General features: G+C 41.9%; 1 protein-coding gene across 1 annotated transcript in view; it reads left to right on the top strand.

Annotated features, from left to right (window-relative positions):
• Positions 1-24,056, top strand: part of LOC140487256 (F-box only protein 2-like) — a 170,730-nt gene that overhangs the window by 10,768 nt on the left and 135,906 nt on the right. The window contains exon 2 of the mRNA XM_072586883.1: positions 20,674-20,815. Within this exon, the coding sequence (XP_072442984.1) occupies positions 20,674-20,815 (142 nt within the window). The remainder of the gene's footprint in view (positions 1-20,673; positions 20,816-24,056) is intronic.

The following is a 24,056-nucleotide window of genomic DNA, read 5'->3' as shown; positions in this document are numbered from 1 at the left end:
GGCTGGTATCATTGGCTGAGGATGAAAGCACAAAAAGGCAAGGCAAAGGCAGTGCAAGACAGGGATACTATGAGCCATTCAGATAGACTCAGAGTGAGTGAACACTATGACAGTGTGTGAACAGGCTAAAGATTTGGCCAGGTCCTGCTCATGAGCTGGATGCATGGCCCTGAGCACATAGGGAAAACTCCCTACCTTTTGTCTTAGCCTGCGGGACACACTTTCCTCATTCCTGAAGAAGGGCTGATGCCCGAAACGTCGATTCTCCTGTTCCTTGGATGCTGCCTGACCTGCTGCGCTTTTCCAGCAACACGTTTTCAGCCCTGAGCACATAGGGTCCTAGCTGCAGCATTACATGCAGAAGTGTCCTTGGCTAATGGTAAGATTCTTGGTAGTGCAGATGAGAGATCTCAGTGTTCATGTACATAGATCCCTGAAAATTGAGTTTTGGAGCCATGAGGTCATGTTGCAGCTGTGCAAAACTCTAGAGCGGCCGCAGTTGGAGTCTTGCGTAGATTTCTGGTCACTGCATTATAGGAAGGAGGTGGATGCTTTGGAAACGGTTCAAAGGAGATTTATTAGGATGTTGACTGGTATGGAGGGTAGGTCATATGAGGAAAGGCTGAGGGACTTGAGGCTGTTTTCATTAGAGAGATGAAGGTTGAGAGGTGGCTTAATTGAGACATATAAGATAATCAGAGGGTTAGATAGGGTGGACAGTGAGAGCTTTTTTCCTCGGATGGTGATTACTAGCTCAAGGGGACATAGCTTTAAATTGAGGGGTGATAGATATAGGACAGATGTCAGGGGTAATTTCTTTAGTCAGAGAGTAGTAGGGGCATGGAACACCCTGTCTGCAACAGTAGTCATCTCTCCCAGGTTAAGGGCATTTAAATGGTCATTGGATAACCATATGGATTAAAATGGAATAGTGTAGGTTAGATAGGCTTCAGATTGGTTCCACAGGTCAGCACAACATCAAGGGCCGAAGGGCCTGTAACTGCGCTGTAACGTTCTATGTTTTAAGCGGATTGGAGGAGTGCCACGGGGAGTTTTAGGGGCTGGGACACGTCAAATGCCAAAGCCTGTCGATGTGGGGTGTGTGTGGCCAGTTCTGAAGGAGCACATCATAAAATGATAATGCCTGGTGTGTGTGGAGGTCCTTCATAGCAAGCAGCGAGCTGGAGTCACCCGCTTTGTCTTCCACATTGAGAATTCTCACTCTCCAGGCTGTTCAGCGTGCTTAATAAGACAGATAGCTGAATATTAATGAGGCAAGTTGTGACATTAATAAAGTGTTTAACAAGCTATAATCCTCTTAATTGGTAACTCGTTGCTGCCCAGTGGGAATCTCACCACGCTGCTTGGCAAATGCATAAGAGATAGAATGAGTTGATCTGGATGTCGAGATAAGTCTCAATAGACTTGGTAATTCTGCTACAAATCTCAGCATCGCCCAGTTCCTCACAGCCTTATAAGTTTTCAGCTATAGTCTATTATAAATAATTTATTCTGAGATGTTTTGAAAAAGTCAGCAGTGTGGAAACTGGGTGCTCGTTATAAGTTAAAGTTGCATCTTTTTTATGAACTGGTACAACATTTAAAGTTTTTACCGAAATTGATAAAACTACACATGACAATGAGAAATTACATACATCAGTAAGACAATTAATAATATTTAAGATAATCTTTTAAAGCAATTATTGTTTCTATAAATATTAATTTGGCAGCACAGAATTGAATATTGCTTAAAAACATTTTGTCAAAGTTAAAAATCACACAACACCAGATTATAGTCCAGCAGGTTTATTTGAAACCATTAGCTTTTGGAGCGCTAATCCTTCATTAGGTGGTTGTCACCTGATGAAGAAGCAGCACTCTGAAAGCTAGTGCTTCCAAATAAACCCGTTGGACTATAACCTGGTGTTGTGTGATTTTTAGCTTTGTACACCCTGGTCCAACACCAGCACCTCCAAATCATGACATTTTGTCAAAGTAGCTTGTTTTGCACTCATCAGAACAATTCACAAGAATGCCAAATCAAAGGGAGAAAGCACAGTGCCAGTTGGTTGCTAAGTGAACTCTGAATGGTAGAAAAATTGTCATGGAGAATACATCAACTTTATAGTTTACTTTTCTCATGACCAGCAGAATTACCTCCCTTAAGTGAATTAAGAGCTTTATATTTTTCACCTCACCAATAGGAGTAACAAATTAATATAAGAATCAGTGAGGAAATTATTCAAAATCTTTTATAGTCAGTGATATTTTGAAGTCATCTTCACATCCAATCCCTACGATATACTATTATAACCATTAGCCATATATTTAGTAATGTCATGACCTGCACCCTTGACCAATGGATTTTTGTTGTGAATTGCACAGTATACCATCCAGTTTTCCAGCTTACGGACATTGTACATTTAACATTTTCTCATCTGTTTGAAAAGTGCAGTTTATTTGAAGCTCTGATACTAGTTGTGAGTTTGTTCTTAGTGTTCACACATTTTGTTATTAGGCAGCATGGTAGCTCAGTGGTGAGCACTGCTGCTGCACGGGACCTGGGTTCGATTCTACCCTCGGATGACTGTCTGTGTGAAGTTTGCACATTATCCTCATATTTGTTTCTCCTTCCTCTCACAGTCCAAAGATGTGTAGGTTAGGTGGATTAGCCATGGGAAGGGATAGGGTAAGGGGGCAGGTCTGTGTGGGATGTTTTTCAGAGGATCAATGTGGACTTGATGGGCCAAATGGCCTGCTTCCACACTGTAGGGATTCTCTGATGTCTTTGAGTCATGTAAGCTTAACTATTGAGTTTATTTCTTGTCCGACATTATCTTAACATCTCTATAATGGTCTATGCTTAATTAATTGTCTAAGCAAAAATATTCTGTCTTCCTTTATAATATTATGGTTAAGATAATAATTTTCCAAAAAAGAAACTGTAAGCATCTTTTACTTCATTCTTTTACAATATGACATCCAGATAATTCAGTATTCAGATTACATATCTGTTCAGTTTGCTTTCATATATATTGACTCTTTAAGTATTAATCTTGTTCACTTTGAGTAATATATTGAGAATATCATAAGATGTTTGGAAAAACCCAAGTATAATATTTCAGAAGCAATATGTTCTGCTTTCATATGAGCGAAAATATTGTTTATCAAGGTTGATGTCTCAAAGTTTATTTATATAGATTTATTGATGTATGCAAGGAGAAAATTGAATACAATGAACTCAGGAACTTATGACGAGTGTAATTTTCAGACAAAATAGTAATGTCGAAATATTAATACCCATTCAATGTACTTCTTAATTTTGAGTTGACAACTTGCCCCACAAATGTTCAAAGCCACCAAAGAATATGCTCAAAACGTACCAGTACAGTTGTCAAAAAGTCCTCTTGAAAGTGGACAAATTGGCCAACAAATGTGTGTCTCGGGGCAGCAGTCAGAAATGAGTTGCTTCTATCTGAGGAGTGAGAAATTTGGAAAGGAATTACTCTTCAGTCATAGGCTGTTTCTCAACAGTGATTGCTGCAGGAACCAGCCTGTGATTGGAGGAGCAGGGAGAAGGTGAGTAGCAGCAGTGTCTGTTGGGTGAGATCAGAAGATCATGGCTAGAAAGGTGAGTGGGAACAAGCCAATGGCTACCAATGCTGGAGAGATGAATGGCTCCCAAGATGCAACAGAGGGAAAATGAGCAGTTAGAAAGAGGAAAGGGAGAAAGGCTAATTACCATCATGGGGGGGGGTAGTGATGGCTTAGTGGTACTACTGCTGGACTATTAATCCAGAAGCCTTGGTACAGTTCTGGGGGACTGGGTTCAAATCCTACTGTAGCCGATGGTGGAATGTGAATGCAATTTTTTTTAAAACATGAATTAAGAGTCTAATGATGACCATTGTTGGGAAATACCCATCTGGTTCACTATGTCCTTTAAAGAAGGAAACTACTTCATCTGGCTTGCATGTGACTCCACACCCAAGGCAAAGTGGTTGGCTCTTAACTGCCCTCTGGGCAATTGGGGATGGGCAGGAGCCAGTAACTCCCTCATCCTACGAATGAATCTTAAAAAGCAGTGAACAGAAGGGGTCAATTCAGTAGCTGCAAAGGAGGGAGGTCAGGAGCTGCAAAGGGCAAAACCTATTTAAAAGTTTAAAACGTGTCACCACATTCTCCTACCCTGTTTAAGAAATGACACACACAGTCTTGCACAGACATAAGTAACCCTGCCCGAGCTTAGGAAAATATAAAATATGTGGATATGGGATGTGCCCTGGAAGAAGTGTTGAGATTTTGGTGCCGGGTATCCATTGGAGCAAGTAGTGACCTGAAGTCACCAAGTACCCACTCCAACTTTCATGTCAGCATCTAGTTTCTATCCAGTGAATGGTACAATGAGAATCTGTATATTATAAAACAATTAGATTAGAATCCCTACAGTATGGAAACAGACGATTTGGCCCAACAGGTCCACACCAACCTTCCAGACAGTAACCCACCCAGACCCAGACCCATTCACCTACCCTATCTTTACCCCTGACTAATGCACCTAGCACTATTGGCAATCTAGCACAGCCAATTCACCTAACCTTCAATGTTGGGATTGTGGAAGGAAACCAGAACACCCAGAGGAAACTCACTCAGACACAGGGAGAATGTGCAAACGCCAAACAGACAGTCGCACAAGGTGGGAATCGAACCCAGGCCCCTGGTGCTGTGCGGCAGCAGTACTAACCACTGAGCCACCGCGCTGTCCCAAATACAATGCTAGCTTGTAAAAAGGGTGATAATGTAAAATAATCCATGCTAGTGGGCATCTAGCTGTTCATTAACAAGAATCTCATTTCAACATCCACAACTAATTTGCAAAATGTGTTTCTCCCAATAATGTTTCTAGTTTTAGATAAATATGCTTCTCATTGACCTCTTAAGTTTTCTCAATTTGCACATACCGAGGTAAAATTTGCTATTTAAATAAAGGAAGGGAATTATTGCGCAGCCAGGTTCTTGTTACAGGTGGTACTTTTCTCAGAGCAGCCATCTTGTATTACTTCAATAACCTTCCCAACATTGTAAGATCAGATATCTGATTGTTTGAATTGTTCAACATTCAATACCATTCAAAGTTTGTGAGAAGATTTGTAGCTCGTTGTTGTGGTTCTGTTCGCCGAGCTGGGAATTTGTGTTGCAGACGTTTCGTCTCCTGTCTAGCTGACATCCTCAGTGCTTGGGAGCCTCCTGTGAAGTGCTTCTGTGATCTTTCCTCCGGCATTTATAGTGGTTTGTATCTGCCGCTTCCGGTTGTCAGTTCCAGCTGTCTGCTGCAGTGGCCGGTATATTGGGTCCAGGTCGATATGCTTATTGATTGAATCTGTGGGTGAGTGCCGTGCCTCTAGGAATTCCCTGGCTGTTCTCTGTTTGGCTTGCCCTATAATGATAGTGTTGTCCCAGTCGAATTCATGTTGCTTGTCATCTGCGTGTGTGGCTACTAAGGATAGCTGGTCGTGTCGTTTCGTGGCTGGTTGGTGTTCATGTATACGGATCGTTAACTGTCTTCCTGTTTGTCCGATGTAGTGTTTTGTGCCATCCTTGCATGGGATTTTGTACACTACATTGGTTTTGCTCATGCTGGTTATCGGGTCCTTCGTTCTGGTGAGTTGTTGTCTGAGAGTGGCTGTTGGTTTGTGTGCTGTTATGAGTCCTAGTGGTCGCAGTAGTCTGGCTGTCAGTTCAGAAATGCTCTTGATGTATGGTAGTGTGGCTAGTCCTTTGGGTTGTGGCAAGTCATCGTTCCGTTGTCTTTCCCTTAGGCATCTATTGATGAAATTGCGCGGGTATCCGTTTTACCCTAAAGTGCACAAACCAGACATCCCACTCAGACCCATAGTATCACTACCAGGGACACCATCACACAAACTGGCTAAAGAACTACAGCAGAAACTGAAACACCTGATCAGTGGATCCAGCCACTCTATACAGTCAACACAGGAATTCTTGGACATCACCAGAAACATACACATAGACAAGGAAGAAACCATGGTCTTATTTGATGTAACGGCACTGTTCACCTCTATCGACAAAACCCTAGCCAGAGAAACAATAGCCAACCTGCTGGATATACAGAACAGACAACAGGACGTTGAACCTATCAACAAAGACAGCATACTCAAACTACTGGACCTGTGCCTTACAACACACTTCACATTCAACAACCAAATATATGAACAAATCAACGGCACACCCATGGGCTCACCCATCTGTGGACTCATAGCAGAAGCGGTAATGCAAAGATTAGAACAAAACAGACTTACTGCAAATTCAACCCAAACTCTGGGTCAGATATGTGGATGACACCTTTGTAATCATTAAAAACACAGAAATAAAGAACACACACCGGATCATCAACGCCACACTGACAGGAATCCGATTCACTAGAGAGGAAGAAAAGGACAACCAACTCCCATTCCTAGACGTGATGGTACAGAGAACACCAAACGGAGAATTCACCACAAAGGTTTACAGGAAAGCCACACACACAGACCAAGTCCTGAACTACAAAAGCAACCACCCCAACACACACAAAAGAAGTTGCATCAAGACACTGTTCAAAAGGGCCACAACACACTGCAGTACACCAGAACTGCAAGAGGAAGAAGAACACCTGTATTTGCCAAAAACGGATACCGCACAATTTCATCAACAGATGCCTAAGGGAAAGACAACGGAACGAGGAAATGCTGCAACCCAAAGGACTAGCCACACTACCATACATCAGGAGCATTTCTGAACTGACAGCCAGACTACTGCAACCACTAGGACTCATAACAGCACACAAACCAACAGCCACGCTCAGACAACAACTCACCAGAACGAAGGACCCGATATCCAGCATGAGCAAAACCAATGTAGTGTACAAAATCCCATGCAAGGACTGCACAAAACACTACATAGGACAAACAGGAAGACAGCTAACGATCCGCATCCATGAACACCAACTAGCCACAAAACGACACGACCAGCTATTCTTAGTAGCCACACACGCAGATGACAAGCAACATGAGTTCGACTGGGACAACACTACTATTATAGGACAAGCCAAACAGAGAACTCCTAGAAACAGGGAATTCCTAGAGGCATGGCACTCATCCACAGATTCAAATCAATAAGCATATCGACCTGGACCCAATATACCGGCCACTGCAGCAGCCAGCTGGAACTGACAACCGGAAGCGGCAGATACAAATCACTATAAGTGCCAGAGGAAACATCACAGAAGCGCTTCACAGGAGGCTCCCAAGCACTAAGGATGTCACCTAGACAGGGGACGAAACGTCTGCAACACAAATTCCCAGCTCGGCCAACAGAACCACAACATTCAATACCATTTGCAATTCCCCAGATACTGAGGCAGTCTTTGTTCAACTGCAGCAAGACCAGGACATCATTCAAACTGGCCTGATTAGAGGCAAGTGGCATTTGCATCACCCAAGTGCTAGGTAATGATCATCTTAGAATCCCTCTAAAAATTCCCTGTTGAAACAGACCATTCAGCCCATCAAGTCCACACCATTCCTCTGAAGAACAGGCACCTAAACCACCCTTTGCATTTACCCATAGTTAATCCACCTAGCATGCACACCCCTGTGACATGATGGGCAATGTAGCATGGCCAATCTACCCATGTTTGGACTGTAGGAGGAAATCAGAGCACCTGGAGGAAATCCACACAGGCACAGGGAGAATGTGAAACCTCCACACAGACAGTTACCTGAGGCCGGAATTGAACCTGAGCACCTGATGCTGTGAGGCGGCTGTGCTAACCACTGAGCCACCATGATGCCCTGAAGAAAATGTAACCATCAGTCTTGACATTGAAAGGCATTGCCATTGCTGAATCTCTCACTATCAATAACTTCGAGATTTCCATTGACCAGAAACTGAACAGGACCCGATGCATAAATACTTTCTCCAGCAATTTCTGTTTTTGTTTCTGATTTCCAGCATCTGCAGTTTTTTAGGTTTTTTTTTGGTTAGTGATTAACTTAAGTACTGTGGCTGTAAGATTAGGCTAGAAGCTGAGGATTCTGGGGAGAATAACTAATTTCTTGACTTTTTAGGGATAGTCAGCCTGGCAATGTGTAGGGGATAACTTGCCTCACCAAGTTGATTGAGTTTTTTTGAGAAAGTGATGCAGATGACCGATGAGGGTGGGGTTGTTGGGTTCATGGAGTTTACTAAAGCACTTGACAAAACTTCTCATGGTAGCTGGTCAAGAAGATTAAGTCACACTGGATCCGTGGTAAGTTGGTAAGTTGGATATAAAATTGGCTTGGTCATAGAAGACAGAGAGTAGTAATGGATGGGTGTTGTTTGTGACTGCAAGGATCTGGTCTGGGACCTCTGTTGTTTGTAACGTATGTGAATGATTTGGATGAAAATGTAGGTGGTCTGATTTGTAAGTTTGCAGTCAACACAAAAATTGATGGAGCTGTGGATATGGAGGAAGGTTATCAAAGCGTACAACAGGATTCAGATCAACTGTAAGGTTGGACAGAGAAATGGCAGATGGAGTTTAAACTGGACAAGTGTGAAGTGATGTATTTTGGGAGGCCAAATGCAAGCAGAAAGTATACAGTAAATGACAGGGCCCTTAAGTGCATTGGTATTCAGAGAAATCTTTTGGTCCAAGCCCACAGCTCTGTGCAAGTGACAACAAGTGGTTAAGGGAGTAAAGAAAGTGTACGACAAGCGTGCCTTCATTAGTCGGGACACTGAGTACAAATGTTGACAGGTCATGTTACAGCTGTATAAAACTTTACTTAGGCCACCTTCAGAGTACTGTGTGTAGTTCTGGTCACCCGACTATAGGAAGTTTGTGGAGGCTTTGGAGAGAAGGCAAAAGAAGTTACCAGGATGTTGCCTAGATTAGAGTGTATTAGCCATAAGGAGAGGTGGGATAAAATTGGATTGTTTTCACTTGAATGTCAGAGGCTGAGGGGAGACCTGATAGAAGTTTATACAGTTATGAACAGCATTGATGGGGATTGATATTTGAGGTTTTCTTCGCAGGGTGGAAATGTCAAATACTAGAGGGCATAGGTTTAAGGTGAGAGGGGGAAAGTTTAAAGTAGATGTGTGAGGCAACATTTTTTACACAGAGGGTGGAGGGTGCCTAGTACATGTTGCAGGGGAGGTTGTAGATGCAGATATAATAGCAAAGTCTAAGAAACATTTAGACAGACACATGAGCAGGCAGGGAATGGAGGGATGTGGACCATGTGCAGACAGATGGAATTAATTTAGAATGGCATAATGGTCAGCACAGACATGGTGGGCTGAAGGGCCTGTTCCTGTGTTGTACTGTTCTGTGTTCTAGAAGGACAAGGGCAGTAGATGCCAAGTAATGCCATCAGCCACACACGTTCCTCTCCAGGGTTCACACAATCCTGGCTTGGACCTGGAATGCCATTCCTTGACCTTTACAGAATCCAATTCATGAAACTTCCTTTCTAGCAGCGCTGTGGGTATCCCTACACCACATACACTGCAGTAGTACAAGAAAGCAGCTCTATCACCACCATCTCCAGGGCAACTAAGGATGGACAATAGATGCTAGTCTCGCCAGCAACACTCACGTCCTATGAAGGAATACATTTTATTTAAACCCAGTGAATGGATATTCAAGGATAGATGATAATTTGATTTGTGCAAAAATAAATCTTGGATGGTAAGTACATCGCATAACAACAAAGCAAAAATGGAATTGTATACAAACATGATGCATTGATGAGCTGTGACTTTCTGGTCACGTTTTTAATGTAAAATTGTAACTCTGAGTAAAGCAAACATTTGAAAGAAAGGCTACAATAGGCTTTGCTAAAATTAAAGAGCTTCATGCTGAGTTCTGCAGCATAAAGTAAAAGGGTGTCTTTCATGTTAATGGACTGATATATTTTGACACAAACAGAGAAGGCAACAAAACGTACATGCCTACCTCTAATGAATTGAAATTCTATGAGGAACACATCATTCACGAATCTACTTGGCCCACCTCTATTTTCCCACCAATTCTCTGCATCAAAACATTAAGCCCATAAGGAATAGGAACAGGAGTAGGCTGTTCAGCCCCTCAAGCCTTCTCCTCCATTCAATAGGATCATGACTGCTCTGACATTCCTGCCTCCCTGCCCATTCCCTGGACCTTTGATCCCCGTACTGATAACAAATCTACTCATTTCATCCTTCAGTATACACAAGGACTCTGCCTGCACATCTCTGAGGCAAGGAGTTCCAAAGTCTTACCACCCTCCAAGAGAAGAAATTCTTCCTCATCTCAATCTTCCATTGATATCTGTTTACTCTGAGTCTGTGCCCTCTGGTCCTAGAGTCTCCCATGAGGGGAACCATCCTCTTAGCACTTATCCTGTCAAGCCCCTTGAGAATCCTATGTTTCAATGAGGCCACCTCTCTTTTTTCTAAACTCCAGCAAGTAGAGCCTCAACTTGCCCAGCCTTCTATACCAGGGATCATCCTAGTAAACTTTCTCTGAATTACCTCTAATAAAGCATTTTCCTTAAGGATAAAGGATTGCTGAACCGAGAGCTCATGGAAATCAGTGAGCATAGGGGGCTGGGCAATGGGATTCAGTGAGTCAGCACATAAGTGGCAGAGTTTTCATTGATTTCAGACCTGTGGGGCATGCAAGGTGAGAGGCCAGATAGGAGACAATCAAATGGTCAATTCTAAATGCGGCAAATGCACAGATGAGGTGTTCATCTGAAGATAAATTAAGACAGAGGTATGGGCAACTTATCTTTTCTCAGTTACAATGTTAACCTTTCAAGGATCCTCCTGCCTTTCTCTCTCAGTGATGGCTTCTGAAAAACTATTGAACCCTCCATTCCCTTATCCCTCGTGCTTGTTAAGTTTTCCCCTAAGTCCAGTTATACATTTGTTCCAATTACGTCCTGTAGTAGGGAGTTCCACATTCCAACCACTCTTTATTTTTCTTGGTGACAACTTTACACTGACGGCCTCTAGCTATGACATTCCCACAAGGAGAAACTATAACCGCTCTATCAAAACCGTTCATCATTTTAAAGACCTCTGTTAGTTATCCCCCACAGTCTTCTTTTCCCAGGAGAAAAGAGATACAACCTGCTCATCCTTTCTTGAAATGGAAACCTGTCCCTTGTAAATCTTGGCAGCGCCCCATCCAGTGCCTCCATTTCCTTTTTAATAATATGCCTAGCAGAACTGCAAGCCACAATCCAACTGTGGTCTAACCAAGGTTCTATAAAGTTTGGCATAACTTTGCTGTTTTTCAATTCTATCACTCCAGAAATAATGCTTGTTTTATTTTTCTATGCTGTTGCTAATCAGTAGAGCAACCATTAAGGATCGATGTACAGTATTTGTACTCAAGATTCCTTAGCTCCTCTTCCTCACCTTCTTTTCAATTCCCAATTCTTGCTACCAAACTATATGAACACATCTTTATTTGCACAGCCCCTGATTTGCCAACTACATGCCTATTCTACAACTAAATGACCTCCTGTAATTTGCTGCAGCCTTCCCCAGTATCGTCTACCACCATAACCTCAAACAGTTATGTTTTGGATTCTATAAATTGAGAACAGCGTTGACCCCAGCGTATCCATTTGGAACACCATTTCCCCATTTTTTGCCTCTCTAATCAATTGCTCATAACTCCCAAGTACTGCACTTGTTTCTCATCAAGTTCTATTACTCTCAATTAAAATTTTGTTCTGTTTCAATTAGTTCAGGGAGTATTCATCACCTCGACCTTGCAATAACGAGAGAGAGTTTTGACCAGGGTAATTGTGGTCAAGTTAGTGGGCTTGAACCTGTCCCGGTGGGCTCTTTTTCCCGTCACCTACATATTATCTGTCAGCAGGAAGATAATTTCTACAATTGCTATGCAATTTTCTTAAGCTGATATTTATGACTCAACCATTCTGACAAAAAGGAAATGCTTTTGCGTGAAAATCTGTTTCCCTTTTCTCTCCGTTTTGCTTTAACTTAGAGTCAGAATTAGGTTTGTTGTGTCTACTCAAATTACAAATGAACAGAGAGAGTACAATGAAAAGTGGACAATGCCGCCAACATTATCTTAGGTACAAAGAACCAAGGTACAAATCTTAGGAGCAATCTTTTATAAGTTAGTAAAATAAGAAATAAAGCTAAAAAGATCAATGTTACCATCTTTCTATAATGGCTTCCATGTGGTCTGATCGGGCTACATCAGTTCCCAACCAATACCCATCTTCACTCTAGGCCTCTGGCTGTCCCCACTCCCCACCCCCCCCAGGCCCCTGCATGTCCCCACTCCCTTCCCCCCACCCCAGGCCTCTGGCTGTCCCCACTCTCCCCCAGGCCCCTGCCCGTCCCCACTCACCCCTCCCCAGGCCCCTGCCCGTCCCCACTCTCCCCCAGGCTCCTGCCCATCCCCACTCACCCCTCCCCAGGCCCCTGCCCGTCCCCACTCTCCCCCAGGCTCCTGCCCATCCCCACTCACCCCTCCCCAGGCCCCTGCCCGTCCCCACTCCGCCCCAGGCCACTGCCCTTCCCTACTTCCCCCCAGGCCCCTGTCCGTCCACACTCCCCCCCCCACCGAGGCCCCTGCCCGTCCCCACTCACCCCCAGGTCCCTGCTCGTCCCCACTCTACCCCAGGCCCCTGCCCATCCAAACTTCCCCCCAGGCCACTGCCCGTCCCCACTCCCCCCCAGGCCACTGCCCGTCCCCACTCACCCCCCAGGCCCCTGCCCGTCCCCACTCTCCCCCAGGCCCCCACCCGTCCCCACTTTCCCCCAGGTCTTTGCCAGTCCCCACTCCCCCCCCATGCCCCTGCCATTCCCCCTCCCCACCCAGGCCACTGCCCGTCCCCACTCCCCCCAGGCCCCTGCCCATCCCCACTCTCCCCCAGGCCCCTGCCCGGCCCCACTCCCCCCCAGGTCTTTGCCAGTCCGCGCTCTCCCCCAGGCCCCTGCCCGTCCCCACTCCCCCCCAGGTCTTTGCCAGTCCCCGCTCTCCCCCAGGCCCCTGCCCATCCCCACTCCCCCCCAGGTCTTTGCCAGTCCCCACTCCCCCCATGCCCCTGCCCATCCCCACTCCCCCCCAAGGCCCCTGGCTGTCCCGACCCTGCCCCAGGCCACCCTTGCTTCACTGGCTGCCATCCCAGGCTAAGGAAAAAGACAGAAGAGAAGGAAAAAAAGAACGCGAGAGAGTAAAAAAGTGATAATAATAAAAAAAAGGAACGAATGTCGCAGATGAGCTCTGGTTTGAGTATCCTACTCTGCCACCATCTTGTTCTTTTCTCTCAGTTCTTCTTGTCTCAGGTCTTTCCTACCTATTTGCCTATTTTCCCCATTTCTTCTTCCAGTGGCTTTTTCATTTTATCCCCAAGGCATTAATTCACTTGCTTTAATGCCAGATATTGGTTAAGCCCACTTGCATCAGGGTTGCATGGTGGCTCAATTGTTAACACTGCTGCCTTACAGCACCAGGGACCTGGGTTTGATTCCAGCCTTGGCCAACTGTCTGTGTGGAGTTTGCACATCCTCCCTGTGTCTGCTTGGGTTTCCTCCCATAGCTGCAAAGCTGTGCAAGTTAGGTGAATTGGCCATGCTAAATTACCTAGAGTGTTCAGGGATGTGTAAGTTAGGTGCATTAGTGAGGGCTGAAAATGTGTTGCTGGAAAAGCGCATCCAAGGAGCAGGAGAATCGACGTTTCGGACATGAGCCCTTCTTCAGGAATGTAGGGGTAAATGTAGAGTAATCGGATAGGGGAATGGATTTGGGTGGGGTACTGTTCAGAAGGTTGGTGTGGACTTGAAGGGCCTGTTTCCACATTGTAGGGATTCTATAATCTATTCCCGTCTCAATGAATTTCAAATGTCACAAAAAGTATTAATTACTGCCAAGTAACCTCGTTGGCATCAATTATCAACTTTAACGTATTTGAATTCCTATTCCTTCAAAATGTTAAATGTAAGTGTAGAATTTGTTTTAAGTTTTTCTTTCTGACTTTCATCTGTGTCTCCCAATCCCAGCCTTTATGCCCTCTCTCGAAGTTGGTCTGTCTGCATAATTTTACACTAAATTACATATTCAAATTTATTTTTCCTAGTTTGAATTCTGCATGCTTCAGTAAACATTCTTCATTGTGAGCGTTTAAAGAAATGCATAGTTCTTTGCCTTTTGTCACAAAGGTCCAAAACTTCCCTGAGGTCATAATTCATACATTCTGTTGCGGAAAAAAACCCATAAAATGCCCATAGGCAAATATAAGACTCATGACCAATGCACTATGCACATATTGCTGACTGCAAAATCTAGACCTGTATCTGGCATATTTTCACCATCATTTGTGGTATAATATTTCCTATCTTAATGTTACCTGTGTTAAAAAATCTGAACTCTTCACTTTTAGTGACAGTCTCATGCCCTCTTATTATCATCTCAAAAACCAACAGAAATATCTGTCACGCATACCAAAAAAAAACTTGCCATTTATATATTACTTTCCATGACCAGTGTATGTCTCAAAGTGCTTTACAGTCAATTAAGTGCTTTGGGAGTACTGTCACTTCTGTAATTTAGGAAAAAAACAACTCAAATCAAATTAAAGCTCAATGCAATTTAAAATAATAGCACCAAATATCCCCCTTACAATCCTTCCATGTTTATAAGCCTCGAACACCCCTTATCCCTGATTTACACATTCAGTTTTGTAGAGATTCAACAGAGAAGAATGGAAAAAAACTTGAAAATTTGCTTCTAATGTGTCTGACTGTATTCCCTGTGTTCTGACCGGTAATGTGCCTCTGTAAAACATATTCTGACTATACCAGGCACTCGTCCAGTCTATCTAAGCAAGAAGGCCAACTTAGTGCCAATTTGTTCCAAATTACAGCCAATTTTTCTTCACTGTGGATTTATGTTCAGTGGGAGCACAGGTGAACTTCATTGCTGACCTTTACTGCTGACAGGGAGAAAGCAGACTTACACCTCATCAGTCTAGGATAGATTGGTACATCACTCCCAGGAGACTGTGCGCTGCTGCTTGCTGGGCTGACAGAATTTAATAAAGTCACACCACTTTCCAAAAATACGGAAGAAATTTGAAAGCATTCTTAAAATATCTGGCATATAGGATTGGATGGAATCAATTGAAAAACTTTTAAATGTAGATTGTCTTAAATAAATTGCTAATTCAATTCTGTTGATCTCAAACAATCCTAAACAATCTGATACAGAAAAGCGAAAGGGTGGCTTGCCAATTGAAAAATTTCATTTCCAGGAAGTAAGTGGTATTAATGTACTCACTGCTATTCACTAATAAACTCAGCAAAAGTCAGTCCTCAAAATAGCTGCCTGATCTATCTGTACAAACCAAAAGAGAGAGTACAGGATTAATTGATTCCAGCTGCAACAATTACTGTAGGCTCAGCAGCAATCACCTGTCACTCAACAATGTAATTTGCAGTGACTGTTGGTGCAATGGTTAGTTTTTCATATTCATCCATGGAATGTGGTCGTGGCTAGCTGGGCCAGAATTTATTACCTATCCCTAATTGCACAATGGAACACGTTAGTGAGCTGCTTTCTTGAACTACTGCAATCCTAGGCATGTAGGGACACCCACAGTGCTGTTAGAAAGTGAGTTTACAGAATTTTACCCATCAGCAGTGAAGAAAGAGATATTTAAAATCAGGATGTTATGTACTTGGAGGGAAACTTGCAGATGATTATGACTATGGCCGCATCCAGCAGAGAAATGAAAAGCTCCTCCCCCTTTCCTGAATCCAATAAATCTTGTTATCTACACAAGTGCCTGCACCTTCCAAGATCTCACCCAACAGGTCACTGATACCTGAGTGGTAAGAATGTCTTGTCTTCAATTTGTCGAAAGACAAGTGATTCAGGGTTCATTAATGAGGCAAGGCATAGTATTTAAAAAAGCAAAATCTTTTTTGGATGAATTTTCGTTGAGCCTGAGGAGAAAAATGTTAAGGAAGGCAAGTTACACTAATTTTCCTCCAAAAGCATTCTGTATACCGACAATGCTATTTCCTCCCACATATACGTGGGTGTGAATGAGTAATCATCGCTTTTGTCAAGACAACACCTTGGAACGATCTAACAGAAATAATAGATCACTTTCTTTATCCCAACTGAAGATCTTGAACCAATTAAATGAATTTGCATCATCCAGTTGCTAACAGTGATATTTAATTAGTACCACCTGCCACAAGTATAGTTCTAATTATATTCATCAACTGCTTCCACAAAACTCCAATGAGATCTAAATTGTGCTTGTCACTATTCCACTGAAATGTATTGTGGAATTTGATCCAGATTTAAATCTCCAAATGTTTCGAAAACCTATCACATGTAATTTGTCATAATTAAGCTCCTTCAGAAATTTGGTGAAAAATGAGGCTTTTAACAAACAATGAGAGGTAAAATGACAATAAATTGTACAGTGGCTGGTTTAATGTCATACAAAAACGTGCTTTTTAATCCACAGAAAGATGAATTCCAAGGAAGCAATGTCAGGAAGATTCATGGTTAACTCCTACAGTACCAAAATATCTACAAAGAAAATTCTGATTTCACATTGTAAGTTAACTTTTGTTTCTCTCCGTAATCCTTTCCTGTCTATAACTGAATTAGAAGATTTGGGATTCAAGTATATCATCTAGCGTCCTCCTCCCCCTTTTCCTGAATCCAATAAATCTAATTGTGTTGACTGACGCTCCAGTGTAGTATTGAGAGAGTGCTTTGTTATCAGAGGTGAGTTGGAGTAATGAGGGTATACTGTAAGCTTGATGGTGATATGCAGATTTTAACTGTACACATTAAATCCACAATCTGCGCAATCCTAAGAAATAATCGTGATACATTATGCCTGCTCATTTACCTCTTATGACTGACACAAAAGCAAAGGGGTATTTCAGAAATATTTGCATCTCAAAATGGAAGTTCTGAACTGGAATTAGGAAAATAGGAGCAGCAGTAGACCATTCAGCCCTTCAAGCCTGCTCCACCATTTGCTGATCACCTGACATAAAGTATTTACCCATGTGATCCCCTTAAGCTTTGACGTCTTTTGATAATTAAGAATTTATTGGTTTCTGTCTTGAATGTGCTCACTGACCGAACCTCTCCCAAGATCAAACTGGTGAAGAAATTTTCATGCCTACATTGCCTATCCCTTCAATTCTAGGCACTCTAGTGATAGGAAGAATTGACTCATCTATCCCTTTAAGTACTTGACAAGATCATATCTCACTTTTTTAAACTCAAGAGAGTAAAGGCCAAATATCTTCAATCTCTCCTTTTAAAACAATCATTCAGCTGCTGTGTTCCTTCGATGGCAAGAATATCCTTCTGCAGGCAAGGAGACCAGAACTGCATATGATACTCCAGATGCAGTCTCCCCACTTTACACCAGTACTCAAAGCCTCTTGCAATAAATGCCAGCATGCTGTTTCCCTACCTAATAGCTTAAGGAAACTCCATTTGAGCTTGCAAGATCCCTTTGAAAATTACCAATTCTCAATCGCTCATCATTTAAGAAATATACTGCACATCCATTTCCCCTACCAAGCTAGCAGCTACACACTTATTCACATTATAGTCAATCTGCCATATTTTTGCCCACTCACACAGTCTGTCTGAATCCCACTGAAGCCTCTAAGCATCATACACACAACTCACATTTCCACCTAATTTTGTGTCATCAACAAACTTGGAAATATTACAATTGGCCCTATATACATATAATTGACATGGATAATGAACAGCTGGGTCTCAAGCACTGATCCTGGCGCTATCTCACTAGTCACAACCTGCCAAATGGAAAATGACCCATTTCTTCCTATTCTCAGGTTTCTTTTTGTTAACTAATCCTCAATCCGTGACAGTATCTTGCACACTGTCCAAAGTGCACTAAGCGTGTTTGTGAAACTCCTGCATGGGACCTTATCAACAGACTTCTACAAATCCAAATACACCATATGCTTCAGTTCCTTTTTACCCACCCTAACAGATTTGTCAATTAGATGTCCCTTTCATCAATCCATGTTGACTCTGCTCAATTATATCATTGTCTTCTAAGTTATCACATTCTTGAAATAGATTCCAGTATTTTCCCTACTACTGACTTCAGTGTAACAGGTCTATAGTTCCCCATTTTCTCCCTCTTTTCTTCTTTAAATAATAGTTATATTTACACCCTTCTAATTTCCAGGCACTGATCCAGAGTCAGTAGCATTTAAAAGATGATCACCAATGCATCCATCACCTCTCCAACCACCTCTTTCAATACTTTGAGATGTAGAGCCTTGGAATTTGTCCCATTAATTTCTCCAATGCTACTTTTTAAAATGATACTGATTATTTTCGGTGCCTCATTCTCATTAGTCCACCTGACCTTGTGATTTCTTTTTCTGAGAGGTCTCGTCATGACTAAGTTTCATGAGGGTTTCAACTCTGCCAGACTCAGTGAGTTTTCTCTCACTATCAATGCAAAGCATCTCAATAATTACCTACAATTCCCCATGACCTCTTCTTGTCTGATGCTAGCCTGATTCTCCCACTCACCAGAGGCCGAAGTTTTTTGTCACTTGCTAGATATCCTGAAATATGGGCATTCCTGGCACCCGCACCATGTTTGAACAATCGTTGTGCACCCAGACAAGTACAGGCATCACGGACTTTGGCGGACATGATGGCAGACAATGAGAAATTGTTGCCCCACTTGGCGGACAGGGTTCTGGAGGTCCTGGTGAAGTGAGTGGTGCATAGGAGCAATGTCCTCCTCCCCGACAACTGCCAGAGAAGACCACGCACCAAAACATGCCAGCCTGGTCTGAGGTGACCACTGGGTGTGGGTGATTTCTATAGATCAATGGAAGACACACCAGAGAAATAAGTGGTGCTGAACAAATTATTGGAGCTGTGGGCTGACAAATGTCTAGGGTCTATAAAGTCTTAAAAGAAGTGACTAGTGCTATAATTGATGCATTGGTTTTAATTTTTCAAAACTCTCTTAATTAAAGGACAATGTTATTAAATTGGAATACAGCAAATGCAATTCCTTTATTCAAAAAAGGAGGGAGACAGAAATCAGGAAACTACAGGCCAATTACCTTAGCATTTATCAAAAGAAAATTGGTAGAAGTTATCATTCAAGGAGTGAGACCATTCAGATAAATTTTAGCTAGTTCTGCAGAGTCAATATGGTTTTGCAAAAGGGAAATCATGTTGACCAGTCTATTAGAGTTCACTGAGAAAGTAAAGGGGAAATGGTGAATGTACTATACATAGGCTTCCAAACGCCATTTGATAAAGTGCCACATCAAATATTATTGTGTAAAATGAAAGCTCATGGTGTCAGGGATTTGGCATGGGTAGAAGATTGGCTGGTAACAGAAAGCAGAGTGGAGAAATAAATAGATCTTTAATGGATTCTCAAAATGCAACAAGTAATGTGTTTCTTTAGAGCTGGGAGTAAACTATTCAAAATTCATATAAATGATTTGGATGAAGGAATACAAGGTATGGTAACAAAAATTGTTGACATCACAAAGATAGACTGAAAAATATTGTGAAGAGGACAAGAGAAGGCTACACAAGATTATTGATACGTTAAGTGAGAAGGCAAAGATGTAGCAAATGCAGTGTAATGTGGGAAAATGTGACATTATTGATTCCAGCAAGAAGAATAAAAAAGAAGCCTATCATTTAAATGAAAGAGATTACACAGCTCCAAGTTGCAGAAGGGTGAGGGTGACCTCATACACAAATTGCAATATGTCAGAATGTAGGTACAGCAAGTAATTAGGAAAGCTTATAGACTGTTAACATTTATTGTGATGGGGATTGAATCTGAAATTATAGATGTTATGATCTAACCATATAGGACACTGGTGAAACGATATCCGGAACACTGTGTACATTATTGATCTCCTCACTCATGGAAGGATATGAATGCGGATGTTGGCAGCAGTTCAGAAAAGGTTTAGCTTACTAAAACCTGTACTGAGACTGTTGCTTATTAGAAAAAGTGAGACAGACTGGACTTAATCCCCTAGAGTTTAGAAGACCAAGAGGCAGTTTGATTGAGGTATGAGATCCTGAGAAATCTGAAAGTGTAGACATTGAAAGTATTTTCTTCTTATGGGAGAATGTAGAACTCAGAGTTACTGCTGAAAGTCAGGGTTTGCCCATTCAAAACGGAGATGAGGTGGTTATTTTTCTTTCTAAGGGCTGTGATTCTTTGGAACTCCCTTCCTGAAAAGATGGTAGAAGCAGAGTCCTTGAATAGTTTTTAAGGCAGAGATGAGCAGCTTCCTGTTAAGAAAGGGTTGTAAGGTTATCAGGGTTAGGCAGGAAGGTGACAATCAGATCAACCAGAATCTCATTGAATAGTGGAGCAAGCTCAAGAAGCTGACTGACCCACTCCTGGTTTGAATTGGTATGTTTGCATGTTCCTAAGTAAGTCAGCCTACAAGACCAACCTGCTTATTGCTGAATCCTGCTTTATTGTGCCTTCTCACTTGTTTTATGTAAGCTGAGATAATAATGCATTCCAACAGTACAGTTTTGCTTTCTTCATCAGAGAGAATGAGAAGGAAAAGGGAAGAGTAGTAGGGCCCACTTTCAACAACCCATAACCAGGAAGGCTGGGCATAGACACCTCAAAAGTTTTACGACCAGTAGCACGGAGGACGCCTGTTCCCTAAGCACATGTTTTAATGCTGCTCTTCACAACAGGTAAGTGCCTATGATCAAACCTGTGCTTTATATTGTGTTTGTTGTGAACGTGGGTGTCCTAAATTCAGTTCAGTTTGCCAATCTACAGGGAAGCATTGAAAGGAATTCCCCTCTTTAATTAGATGACTCACAGCAGGGGAGCCCCAGACTCATAATTGAATGCTTCTGTACGGGATACTTAAACTGTGATGCCGTAGTGTGCATTGAGCTCGCTTCTGAATTTATGTTCTCTTGAAATAAAAGACGAAAATGCTGGCGGTACTAAGGCAGTAAGGGAAAGGGAAACTGAGTTCATGTTTCAGGTCGATGATGTTTCTTTGCATTGTAACATGTTAGAGATATGACAGTGTTCAAGCAAGTACAAAGCTATGGAATGTGTGCAAGTTTAACAGTCTGTGAGAGAAAAGGTGTGAGGGTCGGGAATGAACTATGGTGAAGGCTCTAATAAAGGAGAGGACAGGAATAATACAATGCCAAATCTTAAATAATGAGGCCAAGCCAAATTGGCCAAAAGATGAGCCTGGAGGAATTGTAAATGACAATAGTGAAATCGTAAAGAGGATGGCAACTGTCAGCAACATAAGAATAAGTTCAAAATTCATCTGTCAGTACTCCTTAATGTTTCTTCATTATTTAAGCAACATCAATGGACAATAGGGCTTTTGCAAGTGTGATATTTAAATGATGCTTCATGAAAGCTTCAGTGTCATGAAACCTTGACTATGCAAAAATTCCATTTAAACGTTGATCAGGAATATTTTCTGGAGTTATTTTCCACAGTTCCATACTTCCTTTTACCCAGGTAGGTCAATTCTGACCTGTGGGCAATAGATTAGTGTCCGATCACCTGTATCTGCAGAAATAAGGCGGCCTTGATTCGGAGGTGTAGGCCCCATTGACATCAAGCCAGTGAGCTCTGCAACAATTAAATGGGTACAGTTCACGTTGTACTGGATGTCCACATATCAAGTTAAGTTCTAGGATCCTGGATGAGGGTTCTGAGGTGACAGAGTCCAGATTTAGTGGCTACAGAAATAATCTAATGCCTCCCTTTAAAGATTCTCTTCTCATCTATTATCCATGCAATAGCCTGAAGCCTGAACTGTGCAGGATGACCACTCATTCCCTAAATTACAGTTGGGGCCTTATTTATGTCATACAAACTCTACATTCCATATTAAACTGGCCCATTGCTTTAACCAGGCAAGCACTTTGAACAACTGGCATTGAGAATATTGCTATGGAGGTAAAGTTCTTTAAGGATAGCAATAGAATTAAAAATCGACCCTAATTTTCTGTCAAGCATTCTCAGATTAATATTGAAAGTTAAAAATGCAGCAATCCTGTTCTAAGAGGCTACATTAAATCCACTTTCAAATATGTCAGATGAATGCCAGTCAGAAGATCAGACAATGTGATGCTAAGCCACATTGAACCTCTGCCATTCAAATGTGATTGATGTTTAATGGAACTGAATGTCTTGTGAGACAATTTCTAGGAGCTGTTAAGAGTCAACAATGTTGCTGTGGGACTGAAGTCACATGTAGGCCTTGCCTGCTGTAAATGGCAGATTTTGTCTGATGCAGGGCATCAGTGAAGCAGGTGAGTTTTCACAAGCCAATAGTTTAAATTAAAAACTTTAATTAAACAAATATGAAAGACAAAGACTTTCAAAATTCTTTCAAAATTAAATGCAAAAATATTATTTTACAAAAAAATCTTCCACAATGAATTTAATTTAATTTGCTGTACTTTATTGGGTCTGACCCTAGTTTATTTAGATTTAGAGTTTTTATAGAATGATTTCTGCTAATCATTCTTTACATCCTCAGTGTTATTCTGAAAATCCTTAGGACCAAACTTTCCATCTACATCTACCTCTTCAATGTTTATTAATATTCAGAATAGTCAGTCATCAGTCACAATGAGTACATCTGAAGTATCACCTCCTAAGTTTTCGGTGTCCCCGTCTGCATTTTTAGTCTATGTTGAAACATTAAATATTTCATGATTGACTATCGTTTGCCGTTCTTCTTTCTTGAGCCGAAATGAAACAATGTCTTCGTGATCCTACTCAGCTGTTATATATTATCTGATGGTTTTTGACAAAAATGCTTTCAGTTTGCATTTGTTTCCCTGACAACATTCAATAGGTCAACTGGCTCTTTTAAAGCTGGCAGTTGTACTTTATCATTTGTGCAACACAAGGTGGCTCTTTTTTCCATTTTGTTACACCACAATATTCACCTACTACTGACCCACTGCCAGTGTCATATTCTGGGTCTGACTCATAATTCTGATGAAGTTTGTAGATAAACATTCCCTGAAAAAGCCATGGTCCATTAATTGCAGCACTTGTCCTCCTTGCAGTCTCTGTCTCTCTCCATCAACATCTTGACTTCTTTGTCCTCGTCTTCTTTATCCTCATGCTCTATCTTTGTCATCCTCCTTTTCTCCAATGATTGCCTGTTGCTTTCTTTGCCCGAACCTCTCCATCTTTCCTGATCTAGAATGCCCCGGTGCAGACATAATGGGCCGAATAGTCTTCTTCTGCATCATAATTCTGTGATTCTGTCACTTTCTCTAACCAAGTGTAGTGTCTCAGAAGGTATCCTTTATGAAACAAATTAAGTGAGAAAAAGACAAATGAAGTATGAAAGGAAGTCAAGAATTTACGATATAAATTTGTTGCATTCTTTCTAAGAATGTGAGGTTGAAGCATGTTTGATTTGCAGTGTCAGCACTGATGCAATATGGGTAGGGTCTTATGATCTACTCATAGGAGACAATAGCCCGCTTGCTGAGGTTGGGCAGATGTCAGCTTTCCTACAACATGTCCTTTGGGCCAAGGTATCATCCCATCAAATTTGAATGAAATTCATCCAAGGGCATTTGAGGAGTTTGCCAACAAACTATCATTTCACATAGATGGAAAGATATATATAGAAAATGAATTTTTAAGTGAACTCCTGTACTAAAAGAAAATCCGGTAATATGACCACTATGCTAGGGAACTACCTCCTCACATAAAACTTAGATCTGGAATAATCAACAGTCAAGAATAGTCTGCCTGGTTCAGAAAGCCAGCAAGTGCCAAAATAAAAAGCGTGGCTCAGAGCTCCAGGAAACCGCAAAAAAAGTACCTGTAATAAAAGTGAGCTATCACCATGAAGGAAATTCATGGTCTGAAGGTCTATTTTAGCCAAAGAAATTTCAGTATAAAGAGTTTTGCAGACTGTCA

The sequence above is a fragment of the Chiloscyllium punctatum genome, chromosome 16 (assembly GCF_047496795.1).
Source record: "Chiloscyllium punctatum isolate Juve2018m chromosome 16, sChiPun1.3, whole genome shotgun sequence".
NCBI classification, from domain to species: Eukaryota; Metazoa; Chordata; class Chondrichthyes; order Orectolobiformes; family Hemiscylliidae; genus Chiloscyllium; species Chiloscyllium punctatum.
This window is presented reverse-complemented; position numbering and strand designations above follow the sequence as displayed.